The sequence below is a fragment of the Notamacropus eugenii genome, chromosome 5 (genome assembly GCF_028372415.1).
Source record: "Notamacropus eugenii isolate mMacEug1 chromosome 5, mMacEug1.pri_v2, whole genome shotgun sequence".
Taxonomy (NCBI): Eukaryota; Metazoa; Chordata; class Mammalia; order Diprotodontia; family Macropodidae; genus Notamacropus; species Notamacropus eugenii.
The window spans coordinates 51,658,404-51,677,340 of NC_092876.1; the positions used below are offsets into that span (position 1 = coordinate 51,658,404).

Genomic DNA, 18,937 nt, shown 5'->3' on the forward strand with positions numbered 1-18,937 from the left:
CTTCACCACCACAAAAAGAGCCAACAGGTGGGATTCTAGCTGAACTTTGAAGGAAACCAGGGAAATCATGAGTCGTGGGGCATGGCCTGGGAAAATGGACCAAAATTAAAAGATGGAAGGCCACTTTCACTGGATTGAAGATATGTGGAGGGATGTAAGATGTAGGAAGACTGGAAAAGGGGGACAGTTTATGAAGCTCTTTTAAAGCCAAACAGAGGATGTTATACTTAATCCTAGAGAAAATTAGGAGCCACTGGAGTTTCTGGTAACGTTGTTTCCCAAACCTAAATATGGGTTCCTAATACTGTGATGCAAATGTCACCATGTCACAACCACAATCATTGTGGATGTGTTGTTTTCTACTCAGTAAAATGTTAACTCTGTCATATAGACTGGCAGAATGTATTAGAGCTATCCCAAATTTGAAGGAGCTGCCTGGGGGAGGTGACAGGTGGGCTGCCCTCAGTGGAGGTCTTCAGATACAGGGCAGCTAATCCCTTGTCAAGCATGGGTACCATTTTGAAGTGTTGGTATTAGTTTATACAGTCTATACAGTAACCCAAGTCCCTTCCTTTCCTTTAAATTGTTATTGTGTGAAACAGTAATCTGGTGGCCTCATTACCCTCAAATATATTCACACAGGTGTGAAATTCTACAAGAATATTTCCCCCTTAATCATCAGTTTTCTTGCCAGCTCAGTCTTACCAGTTTTTTGTTTTCTTCTGTATTAGTGGAAGTCTCGGTTTCCACCTCTCTTCTAGTGAATAGCTAGGTGTTATGAAAAATAAAATTCACATTCAACTGTTTTGGTAGCCACCATCTCAAGCCAGAGAATTTTTGAGAGTTGGAATTGACTTGTGTGGCCATTTACTAGATGGCTTGCCCAAAGTCACAGGGGTAGAAAGAAAAAGTGTTCCGATTTGAACCTACCCTTGAAAATGTCATATTCTGTTTTATTTCTGCCATACTACAGAATAGACTTCCTCATCTCCTTTTCTTCCAAATAAGTCTGTTCTGACAGTTCTCTAGGGCAAGTCATCCTTGATGTCATGCTACACGCAAGAAGCTAATATCTCCCTCATTTTAAAGATAAGCAAAGGGGAAGTCCCTGTCCAAGATCATACATATCTAAGTGGCAGAACCTTGGTCTCCTCATCTCCCTGTTACTGTGGGCAGCTTCTGCTCATTCAAACTGGGCAGATCCTCTAGGTCCTAGAGTCTCAGAGGAGAAAAGTGCCAATTCTGGGCCGTCGGAGGCATCAGGAAAGATCAAGGGAGGGGGAAATGTACCTGGATCGACAAGTTCGAGCTGATTTAGTTTCCTGACACTCTCAAGCCTCCCCTCACACGGAACCCCCTCCCCACCATATGCTGGGAGGGGGAGCAGATAATTTGCAGAATACTTAGTCTAGCTTCCGATAGGAGGGGAGGGCGTCCTTGGACTCTGAGTCTATTTCTCCGGGCGGGTCTATCAGCTTGCACCGCCTCTGGGAGGCAGAGCTCTCCCGCCCCCTCTAGTTGCCTGCAGTTGCTGCCCTAGGCTGCAGCTTTCACTTTCTGTCCAAGGAGTGGAGCAAGGCGGACCTTCCTAGCCCAGACTGCTGTGGAAGCCGCCTCCTTAACGTGCAGTGCTCCGCCCTGTTCCACTGAGGGATGGAGCCCGCCACAGCCGCCTGGATTACTTTCGCCGTCGGATTTCTGCTCTGGGCATTGGGGGATGCGGTGCCCGTCCAGGTGGGTGGCTGCCCTTCATCCCTGACTTTTGCCCCGACTTTGACTTCTCTTCCCTTCATAGCAGAGATAGATAGAAACCCTGCGCCCCTCTAAGTCAGCCCTGCGCCCCTTGCATTCGGTCCTGCGCTCCTCCCTCCTCTGTAGAGACAAGGGCGCCGATATGATGTCAGGGGACCTAAGGTGAATACCTGCTCTGCTGGGCTGGAGCGTTCTCTCTGGGCTTTCCTCTCTCTAACATCTCTCACTTTGCTCATCTGTAAAACGATGGGGCTAGACTCGATGGCCTTTAACGTTCCATACCGGCGCTCCCAGGCAGGAGCCGCTGAGGGACGTTAGCACCCCTACAAGCTATTCTCAACTGCCGCGGTTTAGACGCGGCTCCCGGGGATGCGCGTCTGGATCTCCCGCTGGGCGCAGATTGTAGAGCAGTGTGCACCCTCGCCCCCACCCAGGAGGTCTTCTTGGGGTTCAATCGCGGGGCCGGAACATCGAGTCCGGCTGTGCCGGGGGCGCCCGGGGACCGTGCCGTCTCATCGTGACCGCGGAGGTTGAGCAAACACTAGATCATACGCCCTCCAAAGCTCTGACTGGGTTAGAGTCTGGAAAGCGTGGGTTTGGATCCCTGCCCTGACTCTTGTGCGCCCGGTGCTGACCGAAGAGTTCTTCATCTTTTCGGGCCTTGGTTCCCCCATCTATAAAATGGGGTGATGATAGTGAGAATAATTTATGCATTCCCTCTTTCCCAAGACTATTTTGAGGGAAGTTTGGTAAATTTTGAAAAGTCTCCTAAAAACGGGAGCTGAGGCCGTCAAACGCTCTCCAGGGTCCGAGACTGAAACATTGATTGGCCTTGTGGAGTAACTTGCAGCGACTGCACCCAAGGCCTGGAGGGAAGGGCGGGGGGCCATAGCTGAAATGCCATGGACCTCCTTTTCATTCTGCCCTCTCTTCTCCCCCGACTCACTGCCAAGTCCCTAAGGTTGGCCTGGATTTCGAAAGTTATGTTTTCTCCAGCTGCCCACAGCTCCCCCATGGTTTCTTTCTGACTGAGGGGAGGCAGCCCCTTTCATCTCGCATCTGTTCCGGGGTGATCCGCACTTCACAGATAACACCTGGTGCCATCAAAGCCCAGCTCTCTTTGCTCTTCAAGACATGTATTTCCTTTGCCCTACATAAATATTCTTCCTCTTTCTTAGAATACCTGGGTATTGTGTGTTTATAAGAGGGAGAGAGATTGATAGACCGAGACAGAGAGAAACAGAGACTGAGACAGAGTCAGAAAGACAGTGGGAGAGATAAAAACAGGGACAGACAGAGACAGAAACATACACAGACATAGACACAGAAACCCAGAGAGTGAGATAAGAGAGGCAGAGAGAGATAATAGAGAGAGAGACCGAGAGGGAGGGAAAGGAAGAGCCAGAGATAAACAGGAATTCCTTGCCCTGGGAAACGCATAAATATTTTTGTTCTCTTGGGTCCTTATTTTTAATCTTAGAATTATTCATTGTCAGAGCTGGGAGGAACTTTAGAACACAGAAAGTGAGAGCTGGGAGGGCCCTTAGAGGACAGTAACAATAATAAATAATGATAAGTAGCAGCTATATAGCCCTTTAAGGTTTGCAAAACCCTTTGAGCACATTGTCACTAAGATTATTAACGATTTCTTATTTGCCAGATCCAATGACCATTCCTCACTCTCCATTCATTCTTCTTGACCTCTCAGCAGCCTTTGGCATTGTTGATCACTATCCTCTCCTTGACATTCTCTTTGGTCTATGTTTTTGGGACCCCCTTTCTTCTGGTTCTCTTCCTGCCTAGATGCTGAGTTCTGTGTCTCCTTTGCCTCATCTCCTCCAGCTCATGCCTTCCAACTGTAGGTGTCCCTCAGGGTTATGTCCCTCTTCTCTTCTCAGTTTATACCATTTCACTTGGTGGTCTCATCAGCTAACATGGATCTGTCTGGCTCTGGCTCTGTGTGTGTCAATCGATCTGTCTGTCTCTTTCTCCCTCTCTCTCCTCTCTTTCTCTCTCTGTCTGTCTCTGCTGATGATTCTCAAATCTACCTATCCTGCCCCAATCTCTCTGCTGATTTCCACTATTGCATCTCCAAATGCCTTTCACACATTCTGTAACTGGATTGTCCAACAGACGTCTTAAACTCAGCATGTCCAAAACAGGACTTCTCCCCTAAACTGTTCCCCTTCCCACATTCCTTATTACTGTAGAGGGCAACCCCATCCTCCCAGTCCCTCAGGCTTCCAACCTAGGAGTCATCCTGGATTCCTTGCTACCTCTAGTCCCCCATATCCAATCTGTTGCCAAGACCTGTTGATTGTCATCCCAAATTTGACCCCTCTTTTCTGTGACACTGTCCCCACCCTGGTGCTAACCCTCATCACCTCATGCCTGGATTATTGAAATAACCTGCTGGGTCTGTCTGCCTCAAGGCTCTCTCCACTCCAGTTCAGCCTCCATTCAACCACAAAAGTGATTTTCCCAAAGTGAAGGTCCAATCATGCTACACACCCACTCCTCCAGTAAACTCTCGTGACTCCCTATTGCCTCCAAGAGCCAATACAAAATGCCCTTTTTGGCCTTCAAAGCCCTTCCTCACCTGACCCTCTCCTACCATTGTAGTATTCTTACACCTGACTCCCCAGGATGTTCGTTTTGATCCAGTGACACTGACCTCCTGGCTGTTGCACTAACAGTTCAAGACACTTAGATACTCAACCTTCTCTCTGGCTGTTCACCATGCCTGAAATACTCCCCTTCCTCCAACTACTGACTCCCTGGCTTCCTTCAGGTCCCAGCTAATATCCCACCTTCTACAGGAAGCCTTCCCCAACTCCTCCTAATTCCAGTGCCTTCCCTCTGTTAATTATCTCCTTTTTATCCTGTATAGAGCTTGCTTTGTATATATTTGCTTGCATGCTGTCTCCTCCATTGGAATATAAGCTTCTTAAGGGCAGGGACTGTCTTTTGCTTTTTTTTTTTTGTATCTCCAGTGCTCAGCACAGTACCTGGCACATAGTACTCACTTAATAAATGTTTATTGGTTGACCTCATTGGACCTTCACAATAACCCTGTGAGGTAGGAACTATAATTATCCCCATTTTACTGGAGATTAAACTGAGGATGAGCAAGGTTAAGCGACTTGGCCAGGGTCACATAGTAAGTGACTGCACTAGTCTTCCTGACTCCAAGTCTAGTGGTCTAACTACTTCACTACCCAGTTGCCTAGGCCATAGATTGTCTGAGGCAGAAGGGACCTTCAACTAGGAAGGGACCATAGACCAAAAGGTTAGAACAGGAATTATCTATTCCTCTTTGTTCATTTTGCAGATAAAGAAACTGAGACCTATATTTGCCTATGTGATTTTCAAAAATAAATTAAATAAATAAAAATTTAAAAAATTAAAATTAAAAAAATAGATTAAAAAAAACATTTACTGAGCACCTACTACGTGCTAGAGCAGACCTGCAAAACTTGACAGCAGGTAGGGGCCCAAATTAAAATTTGCTAAACTTCTTTGGCCTCCAGATAGGTTTTTAGCAGCTCACTTTCCAAGTAAAGGTATAATCACTGATGAAACCATTTTGCAAATAAACCGTATTAAAAAGGGGAGATTTCAATGAATACCAATTTGTTACACTTGTTACTTAAGATTTTTATTAGTCATGAAATCACTCTTTTCAGACTAAAGATGGTCTGACGATGGTTGGTTGCCGCATGTAAGATGACAAGCAGGAGAGAGTTTACAGTGGTAACCTACCATCCTCCAAGTTATATAACAGGCACAGTGGTGACTAGTGGAAGGCATGTTAAGTGGGTGACGGACAAAGCACTCGTTACATTTTTGCTTTCTTTTACATCCTCTACATTTTTTTTGTGGGGTTGCCCAAAATCCTTTGGTGGGGCACAAGTAGTTTGACCATATCCTGTACATGCCTGTGCTAGGGGCTTTACCCATAACTCATTTGATTTTCACAATAACCCTGGGAGGCAGGTGCTATTATTATACCCATTTTACACAGTCAAGGAAACTGAGGTAGATAGAGGTGAAGTTACTTGCTCAGGGAAACACAGCTAATGAATATCTGAGCCTGGATTTGAACTCAAGTCTTTGTGACTCCTGGCCAAGCACTCCATCCACCAAACCACCTTGCTCTCTCTATCCTTTTAGATTTATATTTTTTATCTTACATACAAAACTGGTGTGTGTATGTGTGTGTGTTTTGGACTATGAGTCCCCTGGTTTGTAACTCTGGATGGAAGCCACCCCAGAATAGTCAGGTGATTTGTGGCAATGCTGGTGATAAAGAACATCAATTTGTGACATGAGCTGGACTGGCCACTGGATCTGGCCAGGCCAGGTAGGCCCCAGGAACCACAGCTGGAGGATGATGGTCAGTTTAGGGTGCTACATTTTTGGAAGAATGTTGCTAAGCTGGAGAGTGTCCCCAAGAGGACCACCATGATTGTTGAGAGCCTCAAAGAGGAAGTTGTTGGTTCAGGGAAGTGGAGGTGTTGACTTTGGAGAAGAGACTTGGATGGGGCCAAGATCATGGTGGGGGGAGAATAGATTGATTCTTCCTGGCCCCATGGCCCCATTGGACAGAAATTAGAGCACTAGGTGGAAGCAGTAGGAGACAAATTAGGGCTTGATATTAGAGGAAAAAAATGTTCCTAACAATAAGAACAGTCAGTGAGCTGTCTTGAGAGGTGCTGGGTTTGCCCTCACTGGCTGAAAGACTGTTGGTCAGCAGAAGAAGCTCTAATATTGGAATTCTTTCTTTGTTTAGGCTTTATGGTTTGCAAAGCATTTTACATACTTTTTTTGTTTGATCCTTATAATAACCCTGTGCTATATAACAACAGATACTGTTATCACCCTCTTTATCATACCCATTTTATATATGGGCAAACTGAGGTTGAGAGGTTAAGTGTCTTGCTTAGGGTCATACAGTGTCTAAGGTAGGATTCTCACCCAAGTCTTCCTGAATCCCTAAGACTAGGGCTTTATTCTTTACATCTTACTAACTCTTAAATATAGGTAGGGTTAGCTGTAGAATGGAAACCCGAATTTCATTTTTTTTTAGTCTTTATATTTCCCACCACCTAGCCCAATGACCCAATTTGTAATAGAAACTCATTTAGCTGATTGCTTGATAGGTGGTTTCTGAGACCCCTTTGAAGGCTCAGATTCCAGCAAAGGTCCTAGGTTCTCATTGTGAATTTTCATTCTCCTTATAAAAAATGGGACAGGCAGCTCTTCAAATGTTAGAAGCTAATGCAACCTCTTATGAGACGTATTTTACAATCTTTATTGAGCTGGGGACTGGATATTTATTGAGAAATTTATTGACTCAATACTTATTGAGAAGAGGCTGAAATCAGGACCTGTTCCGAATACCTCAGAGGAGGAGGAGATGGCTGGTCTTGTTTTTTTAGGATTTGGGGATGGCTTCGCAGTATGTGAGGAAGTCAGTGTGGCCTCCTTTCTGGACGTGATTCCTGGAATGAAGGTTACTATGGTGCTCCCATGTCCTGCCAGGAGCCCAGCATTGCCTCCTCTCAGTGATGGGGAGTGGCTTGACTTAGGAATTGGACCAGCCAAGAAATTGGCTCCCGGGGAAATTTCCTAATCCAAGGTGGCCAGCCCGCCATAGGCATTTCCTTGAGTCACCCCCAGATTTCCAGGGAGGTGCTGGCCAGAGTGGAAGCCAAGAAGTCAGAACTTTTTAAACGCAAAGCTGCTGAACTCTTTTGGCTTTTTAAAAAGTTGTATTTGCCAGTATTTAGGGGGCAAGGAGGCTTTGTGGATAGCGGATAGAGAGATGGCCTCGAAGCTAAAACCCGGCTTCAAATCTGACCTCTGACACATATTGACTGTATGACCCTGGATAAATCACTTTCTCAGTGATTCAATGAACTCTCTAAAAATATAGGATATAGAAAAAGTGTCAGTTTATATTGCCAGAGGGAGTTTCCTTATCTGAGAGTTCTCTATAATAATCCAGTGACAGGTCTGTTCCCAATTCCAATTAAAGGTATTTATTTGCATTAGAATGTATGATCCCTGCTTTTATTTGTATCCTCTGCACTTAGCATGACCACAGGCACATAGTAGGTGCTTAATAAATATTTATTATTTTTGTTGTTGACCACTGTCTCCCATGCCCACAATGCTTTCCTGGCTCACCTCTCTTAGAACTAACTCCAGACTTCCTTGTAGACACAGCTCAAATCCCACCTTTCTGGGTGTCCCTCTGCCAGACTAGTGTCTTCCTCTTTGAGGCTCCCATCTGTCTCCTCTCTATAGGTCTTGTATTCACTTATTTATATCCACCCCCCAATAGCATTTAAGTTGATTGGGGTCAGTGCTGGGTTTTACTATTTCTTTCTATCACAAGAGTGTCGTTCAATGCCTGGCACTTAATAGCTGCTTAATAAATGCTTTCTGATTGTTTGAGACAAGGTTGATATGGTATCTTTAATTCAGTTAAATCAGGCTAGTGAAATTCTGGGTGCTCTTTATTCCAGGGAATTGGGGAATAAGCTGAGGATTGGGGGCTTCTGTGTTAAAAAGCATTATCCAGTGTAGTGTCTATATGGTTCTTCTCACGCTCTAAGAATCTCCTGGAAGGACCCAGGCCATACGGAAAGTTTATATTCAGAAACAGAGAAATGGATGTGAGCTGCTGAGGGGCACTGAGGAGGGGGCAGACACCTGACCTCTGTCAGAGGTTTGGGAGTGACAGTGAATTGTTTCAGTCTTGTCTGACTCTTTGTGACCCCATTTGGGGTTTTCTTGGCAAAGATATTGGAATAGTTTGTCATTTCCTTCTGCAACTCATTTTGCAGATGAGGAAATTGAAGCAAACAGGGTTAAGTGACTTGCCTGGGGTCACACAAGAAGTAAGTGTCTGAGGCTGGATTTGAACCCTCTGAAGACTGGAGCCAGGAAGACCTGGGATAGTTACGTGATCTCTCTGTGTGATAAGTTAGACCTCTGAGGGCCCATCTTAATGTTAGTCCATTTTTCAAATGACCCAATGGGTCTATGTACTTTTAGGCAGTGGTGTGATATTGCCACAGGGAAGGCAGGAAATCTCTTTCCCCTTTCTACCTTCTTTTTTTCCTGGAGTTTTTATTTCTCTCTCTCCTTTCTCAACCTCAAGCTGCCTGCTTTGCCAGGTTGACAGAGATTGGAGATGAGTCTTTCCCCTGATAATCAAAGACCCTTACACACACACACACACACACACACACACATACACACACACTCACACACACACACACAGCCGAATGCACGTTTCCTGCCTGTCCCCAACCCCCAGGACCGTGACTTGGCCATTGACTGTCAGTGACTCAGAATGAACCCCACATGTGACTTGGCCGGAAGCCTACAGCTGCTGGCCCCTGCCAAGGCTCAGCTCACAACCTGGGGAGCTAGGAGGGGAAGCTGGGTGCTAAGCTAGTGTCATTGGGTTCTGTGGTTCAGAAGGATGTCAGATTGATCATTGTGGGCATCCTCAGGTGGAGAAGGGGTGGGGTGGGGCAGAGAACAGAAAGGAACATCCCTGAGATCTGTTTATGTAGAGGTCTCTCCTCCAAGGTTGGCCACTCCCTGTAGAAGGTCTTTCCTGATTGCCCCATTCCATTCCAGGCCCACTGGCAGATGTTCATTTGCTACTAGGAAATTATTGATCCATTTCTTTTCCCTAGTCTTTATAGTTTCTGCAACCAGGTACAGATATCGTCTAACCTCATGAGACAAGCAGTGTTCAACAGGTATAGTTATGGCAGGTATTCAGTCAATAAACTTTTGTTAAGTGCCTACTATGTGCCAGGTACTGTGCTGAGCAATAGTGATACAAAAAGGGCAAAAGACATTCCCTGCCCCCAAGGAGCTCACAATCTAGTGGAGGAAACAACATGGGACCAAATCCATACAAATCAACTATATCCAGGATAACTAGGAACTGATTAAGAGAAGAAAGACACTAGAATTAAGAGAAGCTGAGAAAGGCTTCCTGTGGAGAGTGGGACCGTAATTTTTCTTACATATTTCCTCCCCTGGGCCAACCCAGCTTCTGTATAGCTGAGTCCCCTCACTCTAAATGTTGTCCCCTTACTTAGCGGTATAGAAAATTCCTTCAACAACCCCAGTCTTTCATTCCACTCTAAGAGAATCAAACAAGAGGAGGAAGAAGGGAAACAGAAAAAGCACTAGACTAGAGGACCTGGATTCGAATTCTGAATTCTGTTACTTATAAATTGTATGGCCTTGGACAACTTCCTTCCATATCTGTAGAATGAGGGTTTTAAATAGGATGATTTCTAAGGCCCCTTACAGCTCTCATGTTCTGTGTTCTAAGGTCCCTCCCACCAATGAGGTTCTACATCCTCGCTCTGACATCCTATGTCTTGATGGCTCTTTCAGCTCTGACATTCTATTCTTTAAGTTTCTTTCTGGCTCAAAATCCTATTCCTAAAGGTATTATCAGATATCAGAGCACTTCCTAAGGTGTGCATATGTTAGGGTGTGGGAGAAAGAACACAGCATACTGAATGCTTGAAGGAGAGTCAGAGGAAAAGATTCTAGACTTGAACTGTAAATGTGGGAACCCCTGATCCTTCTCCTCTGAGGTCTAGCACAAGACTTTGCTGTTTTAATATTTAATATATTGATATTTTTATTATTTTTATTTTAATATTTTGTGATGCCTTTTTTTTAAACACCAGTATCACTTCCCAATAACTCCCCCACCCCCACCCCAGCCCAATAGAACCTTTGCTTGTAGCAAAGAAGTAGCTAAGGAAAACAAATCCACACACTGACCATGTCTGACTATGCATGCCCCATTCCCCACCTTAGTCTACCATCTCACTGATACAAGGTGGGAGGCAGACCTCATCAGTCTTCTGAAGTCAGGATTTGTCACTGCATTGATCAAAGTTCTTAAATCTTAGCGTGCTACTTACCTTTATATTAGACACAGCTTTGTCCAGTGGAAGCAGGAAATCCAAGTTGTTGACTGACAGTAGCAGGCAGGTGATGACCAGTGCGGGATCTGGAGGCTTCATCCAGAAAAAGTAATAGTGCCAAGACTGTAAACAGGCTTGAGTCCAGCTCTGCTGTTACTAACCATGTCAGTTTGGGCAAGTTAATCAACTTCTCTGAGAAGAGGAGGATGAAGGAGGAGGAAGAAGAGGAGAAGGAAGAGGAGGAGGAGACTGAGGAGGAAGAGGGGGAAGAGAAGGGGAAGAAGAAGGAAGAAAAGAAGGGGAAGGAGGAGGAAGAAAAGGAAGGGAAAGTGGAGAGGAAGAAGGAGAAGATGGAAGAGAAGGAAGAAAAAGAGAAGGTAGAAGAGGAGGAGAAAGAGAAGGAGAAGACAGTGATTACTGGATGATAGGCTTCCAAAACGATATTGATAGACTAACATTACACCCAACAAAAGTTGGCATTTAATGGAGATACATATATAGCCTTACATTTGTCTTAAGAAATTCATCTCACAAAGACAAGATGGAGAAAGCAAGACTTGTTATCAGTTTGTCTGAAAAAGAAGACAGCTTTCTTGGACTGAAGGCTTGATATGTGTCCATGGTCTCTGACAGACCCACTGAGAAGGCAGATGTGAGCCTAGGGTGTATTAATAGAGAGATCTCATGTCCAAGACCAAGGAGGTGAGTCTTGTTCTGGCCACCCCATTTTAGGAAGGACCTTGATCATTGCCTCCTCCCCCTCTGCCTCTCATTGCCTTGTATTTCCTTTGAATATACTTATGCAAAGGCGTCTGCAGGGTCCAGTGGATAGATAGCTGGACTTGGAGTCAGGGGCACCTCAATGTGGCCTCAGACCCTACAAGCTCTATGACTTTGGGCAACTCGTTTAACCTCATTTGCCTCTGTTTCCTCATCTGTGAAATGCACATCATAGTAATAGTACTGACCTCCAATATTTATAAAGCATTTTTCAAACCTTAAAGACGATGCAAGTGTTAGCTATTACCATATATATGTATGTTATTTTCTCCTCAAGGGAGAAATTATAAACTCTTTGAAGACAAGACCTTTTGTATCTCTATCTCCAGTGCCTAACATAGTGTCAGACACACAGGAGGTGTTTAATAAATACTTCCTGGCTAGATTTATTGATGGAGAATTACCTAGGGCCATGATGGAGGTCATATTGTCAGTATGTGTTAAAGGTGAAACTTAAATCCAGGTCTTTCTGACTCCAAAACTTAATCCTTTGTCCACCCCATCATGCTTCCCACCTTGCCCACAGTAAGCATCTGTTAAATTGATTACCCCAGAATCCTCCATCCATGGTCTCCTCTTCCCAGAGGAGTCCAGCCACTCTCTCCCTACCATCTCTCTTTTCTGTCTGAGAATCAAAGTGGAGAGTGTTCAGGGCTCTGAACTAATCTCAGGCTTTTTTCTCCCCAGCAGAGGATTGTGAAAAGGGAGAAGAGCCAGGAAACAAACACACCCACCCCTTCCAGTGAGTCATAATGGTGGAAAGTCGTAGGGGCCCCATAGGGAGCTGGGTAAGGCTGTGCCTGATGAGTTCTCTCTGAAGGAGGGGTCACTAGCTCAGGGTTGATGGTTCTCTCCAAAATGTGGTATGACATGGGTGCAAAAGCTGTGGGCCTGGTTAGAATCAGAGAATCTAGGTATGAGTCTTGGTTCTGACGACGCCTTGGGCATGCTGTTCTACTTTCTGAATCTCAAGTTGTGAAACTGGAGATCATAATACCTGCCTACGTCTTCCTTCCTTCCTTCCTTTTTGTCTTTTTTCCTTCCTTTCTTTTTCTCTTCCTTCCTTTCTTTCAGCAAGACAGCCCACATAACTAATAAGTATCTGAGGCCACATTTGAACTCAGGTCCTCCTGACTCAAGGGCCTGCTCTCTATCCATTGTGCCACCTTGCTGCCCCTCTTCCCCCCTTACTTCTCAGGGGTTGTGAGGAAAAGCAGAGAGAATTAGAGATGCAGAGAGGCAGGTTATGTACTGTATGTGGAGATGGGAAAACTCTGGGTAAAATCACTTAGCCTCTTAGTTCCCCAGATAATTTTCTAAGACCATAAATCAACTCAGCCATCCAGTAGCACCTGGCATCACCTGGAACATTCTCCCCAAAAGAAGGACATTGATCATTGCTCACCCCTGACAAAATGTCAGGATGACATCAAAACCAAAAAGCCTTAAAGTGATATGGAATGGGAATTTTTATCATCTTTATTCTGTCTTCCAACAAGGAGCTGTAGAGTACCCATACAGAGGTTACTAATAATGGGCTCCAATACTAGAGTTTAAATATTCTGTGATATCAGATGTCATCTAGTCCAGTATTTTCATTTGACAGATAAGGAAACTGAGTCACAAAAAAGCAAAATGACTTGAACCCAGGTCATTCCTGACTCTAAGTCTATCTACTATGCTATGCTGATGATCATTATATAGATGTAAAAGAATATTATTATCCAAAAAGAGATAATCACAGTATCATCGGTTTTACAGATGAAGAAACCAAAGCCCAAGGAGGATAAAGGACTTCCCCAAAGTCACATGAGATTGACAAGAGGTGGAATTGACTTGAACTCTGCTCCTTCCTGCCTCAAGGAGTCAGGGCTAAAAGTAAGCAAAGCAGGCAGCCATCTAAGACTCAAGAAGGGACACTTTTTTTTCCTCCAATTTATTTATTTTTAATTTTCAACGTTCACTTCCATAAGTTTTAAATTTTCTCCCTCTCTCCTTCTCTCTCCCCAAGATGGGCTGCAATCTGATAGAGGCTCAACACATACATTCTTATTAAACACATTTTTGCATTAGTCATGTTACATAGGAGAATTATAATGAAGTGGAGAAATGATGAGAAAGAAAAAACAAAAGAAAAAAGACTGCTTCCCTCTGCCTTCCAACTCCATACTTCTTTCTCTGGATGTGGATGGCATTTTTCATCATGAGTCCTTTGGAATTGTTTTAGGTCCTTGCATTGCTGAAAAGGGCTAAGTCTGTCAAAATCAGTCATTGAACACTGTGGCTGTTTCTGTGTACAATGTTCTCCTAGTTCTGCTCGTATTTCACTCAGCATCAGTTCATACAAGTCTTTCAGGATTTTCTGAAGTCTGCCTGTTCATCACTTCTTATAGCACAATAGTATTCCATTACATTCATATACCACAACTTATTCAACCATTTCGCAATTGATGGGTAAGAATTTCCAGTTCTTAGCCACCACAAAAAGAATTGCTGTAAATATTTTTGTACATATAGGTGGAGGGACATTTTTTGATAGGACTATAGAAGGACCACATTTAATAATAAAAATAGGAATAATAGCTAACATTTATGTAGTTCTTCAATTGCAAAGTGCTATACAATTATATAATTTAATCCTCATATCAACCTTAGTAGGTAGGTGCTATCATCCTCATTTTACAGATGAGGAAACTGAGGCACAGAGACATTAAGTTACTTGCCCAGGATCATGCATCTAGTTAAGTGTCTGAGGCTGGCCTTATACTTTGGGTCTTCCTGACGTCAGGCCCACCATCCTAATGACTGGACCATCTAGTTAATTTAGAATTTCTTGGATTTTTCATGCCAGAAAGCTGCTCTTTTCAGCATGATATGGGGATTTCTTGTGCCAAGTCCAGGACATGTGGTGGACTAGAGGCTCAATGACTCTTTTGAGGGGACCTTGACCGAATGTTACTGCCTACGAGGGTGAGATAAAGGGTTCTTCACTGAGGCTGTTAATCATCTGGCTTTATGACCTTGAAGTTAACTTCTCAGATCATCTGAGAGACAATAGAGATATGATACAAATCTGCCCTAAGGACCTGCTTGGGGAAGTTGGGAGAATGTAATGAGCTGGTGAGTTTCAGGATGTTTGGAACTAAAGCCCCATGGCAACCTAAAAGATTATTCTTCTGAAATATTTCTCAGGATAAGAGATTTAAGCAATCTCCCTTAGTAACCTTTCCTCCAGTTAAATACCCTTTATTCTCGGATCATTCTTCCTCATTTTTTATTAAATAGCTCTTGCTAAAGTCATAACACATTTCCTTCAGTTCAAACCTCTGCTGAGATGAAAAATTGCTGGTGCCTGTCCAAACATTTCTTTACAGTCATTATTTCCTCATCTGTACAGCCAGGCAAGGGAACTTGACTCTAATATCCGCCCGAAATCCTTCTGTTTCTAAGTCCCCTTCTAAGTCTGACATTCTATGTTCCAAGGCTCCACCCAGGTTTCATATTCTATACCAGGGCTGGGGAACCTGCAGCCTTAAGGCCCCATGTAGCCCTCTAGGTCTTCAAGTGCAGGCTTATCAGTCAAAGGGCCTCACTTGAAGACCTAGAGGGCCACATGTAGCCTTGAGGCTGCAGGTTCCCTACCCTTATTCTATACTTTTAAGGCAACTGTTCTCAAACTTTTTGGGTCCAGGGACCTCTTTATACTCTCAAAAATTATTGAGGACTTTTTGTATTACCCCAAGAATTTTTGTTTATCTGGGTTATATCTATTAAGTTCTACTGTACTCAACATTAATGCTTTAGTATTATGAAAAGTATTTTGACCTCATGGATCCTCTGAAGGGGTCTCAGGCACCCCCAAGGCTCCCCAAATCATATTTTGAGAAGCATGGCTCTGAAGTCTCTTCCAGCTATGATATTCTATGTTCTGAGATCCTTTCCAGCGCTGATAGTGTGTGTTCTAAGCTTGCTTCCAGCCTGGATATTCTGTGTTCTAAGCTCCGACCTTTTTAAGGTCCCTTTCAGCTCTGATGTCTATGTTCTTAGCTCCACTCTGTTAATCACAGTTTCCGTTTTGGTCAATCCCCTCCAGCTCTGACATTTTGTGATTCATTTCTACCCTGTATAGTCATTACTGATGGGATGCCAAGGCCCCTGGCCAGGGCATCGTTTGGATATCCTAAGGGGCAGAGTATAACCCTGAGCACAGAAGTGCTCCTTCCCAGTTACACTGGGAGATAGAGTATGCTGTCTTCTTCCAGTGCTTGTCTTGAGAAAGAGTCCTCTAAAGGGTCCCCAGTTTCCAGCAGCCTCAACCTCCCGCCCCAGCCAGGTTTTCCCCTATCCAAGGAAGCCACGTGGATGATGGATTGTCTTTCTCAAGGTCACCCATCACTGGCGAATAGAAAGACTCATGTTTTGTTAGACTTCGTGCTCCTGCTTCTTTCTCATCTTCTCCACAGGTGGCGGGTGAGGCAGTGAAGTCAGAACTGTTTTTCCCCTTCTGAAGAGCCTGCGACTCACAGCCTGCCTGGACCACAATCTTTTTCCACAGCAGCAGGGATTGTGATGTCTAAAAGGGCAGTGACATCACTGTGGTTTAATGGCCCGTGGGCTGTGAGCTCTGCAGGAGGAAGTCAAGTGCCTGTTTACTTTGACTGGACCTGGGAAGCAGCCCACAGCCTGGGTAGACATGTCTAGTTCTTTTCTTTCTGCTTCACCATATAATCTTGTGTGTTTAGTACTTATTAAGGTGGACTAAGACATTCAGTCAAGTCAGAAAGACCTTGAGTTCAAATCCTGCCTTGAAAACTTAAACTAGCTGGGCAAGTCACTTAATATGCCTCAGTCTTAGTTTTCCAACCAGTAAAATAGAAATAACTGCATCTCTGCCCTAGGGTTGTTGTGATGATCAAAAGAGATGCTACCTGTAAAATGATTTGCAGACCTTTAAGGATTATATGATTCTTAGCTCCTATCATTCTCAATGAACAACAAGCATTTACTAAACATCTATTATATGTCAGGCATTTGCTAGGTGCTGGAGATGAAAATACCAAAATAAAGCCAGTCTTGCCCTTGAGAAGCTTACTTTTTAATCAAATGAAAGCTTTCATCTTTGCTTGTTTTTTCCCTTTATCTTTGCCAAAATCCAACCCGTCCTTCAAGGTTCATTTCAGTCCAAAAACCAACCAAACGAAAAACCAAAAGTCTCATTGTGCCCCTTGAGTCCACCATCTCTCTAGAAATTGTCTTTATTATGAGTCCTCTGGATTCATGGGTGGTTCTAGGGTTGGTTGGAGCTCTCAAGTTTTTCACAGTTTTTTGTCTTTATAATGTTGTCATTATATAAATTTTTTTCTTGGTTTTACTCACTGCATCAGTTCATGCAAGTCTTGCCAGGTTTTTCTGACACCAACTCCCTTACGTCATTCCTGATGGAGATGTTAAGTGATTTACCCAAGGTCATAAAGACAGAAAGTGATGGAGGCAGTCGTTGAATTGAAGTCCTCTGACCCTCAAAGCAAATCTTGAAGGAAACAACTTAGCACAACAGAAATGTCCATTACTTTTCTTCCTCCACTGAAGACTCTTTCTCGTGTCTCCTCATGGCATGGAAGTTACACAGGGTTTTCTTTTCAAAGCTTCTTCTTCTCAGGATGGTCTCACTAAACTACAAAAAAGTGCTTTGGGGATAGAAAGTGTGTCACTGTTTAAAGATCAGTCTTTTGGAGAAACTTATCATCAGCTTGGTCATTGAGTGGTAATATGAGTGTATGCATATATACATGTATATGTATGTGTGTGTATGTGTCTGTGTATTCCAGTTGCTGCCCTAGCAACTCTCAAAGACCTTCCACAAACCTATGGAAAGGTTGCAGTCACTGCCAGGAGAGAGACCCTTCAAGGACTGAAAATTTTACCATTACTTTTATTCTTTTCTCTCTTCCTAATGCTATAGATTCTCTCTCTAACCAAAGGCTTAGGAAAGCTGGAGGATATAATGGGAAAAGCATTGGACTGTATAGTCTGAGCGCTGGTGCTGATGCTGGATACCTCATGCCCTGAAACTGCTTCATTCTATGACAGTGGGCTGGTTGCAACCTCTTTGGCTCCTTTTCCTTCTCTTTCAAATAGGGGCAAGTGAGCTTGCAATAGCTATCTTTCAGGATCAGCGTGAAGAAAACATTTTGTAGACCTTGATGTTCTAGAGAAAAGTGATTTGTAATTATTATTATAAGGTCATAGATTTAGAGCTAGTAAGGACCACTGAGGATATCAAGTGCAACCTATCATTTTACAAATGAGGAAACTGAGGCTCAGAGAAGCTAAGTTACTTGCTCAGGGTTACACAGCTATGAAATGTCTGAGGCAGGGTTTGAACTCAGATTTTCCTAACTCCAAGTCCAGAACATCTCTCCTAACTTCCTTTGTATTTCAAATGCCACCTCTTCCTAGTAGCGTGTTTTGATTTCTTCTGTCTTTAGTACTCTCTCTCTGTCTCTGACTCTATCTCTCTGTCTCTCTGTCTCCATCTCTGTCTCTCTTTTTCCCTCTCTCTCTGTATCTCTGTCTCCCTCCCTGCCCCTTTCTCTCTGTCTCTTTCTCTCTCTGTGTGTCTCTTTCTCTCTCTGTCCCTGACCCTCTTTGTTTCTCTCTGTCTTTCTCTCAATGACTTTATTTTAGGATTCTAGATCTAGAACTGGAAGAAATCTCAGAGGTCCTCTAATCCCACTCCTTCCTTTTAGAGGTAAGGAAACTGAGGCCAAGGGAAGCTAAATGATTTATCCAAGACCACATGGATAGTAAGCACCAGCAGCAGCTCTCCACTGTACCATGATGATGCCTCCTCTCAGGCTTCATATATACTTTTCTGTGTATCTGTTGTTTTCCCCTAGTAGAGTGTAAGCACCTTGAGTTTGTTTTCATTCTCATCTCCCAGTGCTTGACCTGGAGGAGGTGCTTAGCAATGTTTGTTGTGCTATCTCACAAGAATATTTTAAAGCTTAGACAATAAATGAAAAAGTGTTGGAAAGGTCATCGTGCTTAACTTTCAACACAATTGACCAAAATGCCAAGTGTGAGGGATGACAGTGATGGGGCTGTCACGGGAGTGAAAGAGATTCTCTTTCTGACTGAGTTCCTCTCACTTTCTTTCCGGGCCTATCTCCTTCCCATTTCTTGGCCTAAGGTCAACTCATTTCTTTCCTTCCTGGGAAATGGACTGTGACGCCCAAATGACAGTAGAGCTTGAGTCTTCAGAAAGTTCTGAGTTGTTGGCAACACCCTCCTCTCCACAAATATGAATGGGTGTTGGCTCTTGAATCAGATAACTCTGTCAACCTTGATTCTATCTCTGAATACTGAAGCCTGGGGAACTCAACCATAGAGTATCAGATGCCAACCGAGGTTAACATCTAAGG

General features: G+C 43.9%; 1 protein-coding gene across 2 annotated transcripts in view; it reads left to right on the forward strand.

The window, feature by feature from the left end:
• The first annotated feature begins 1,529 nt into the window (after window positions 1-1,529).
• Window positions 1,530-18,937, forward strand: part of TNFRSF1B (TNF receptor superfamily member 1B) — a 53,283-nt gene continuing 35,875 nt past the window's right edge. For both annotated transcript variants that reach the window (XM_072608910.1, XM_072608909.1), the window contains exon 1: window positions 1,530-1,734. In XM_072608910.1, coding sequence (XP_072465011.1) covers window positions 1,654-1,734 — 81 coding nt within the window. In that variant the 5' untranslated portion in view covers window positions 1,530-1,653. The remainder of the gene's footprint in view (window positions 1,735-18,937) is intronic.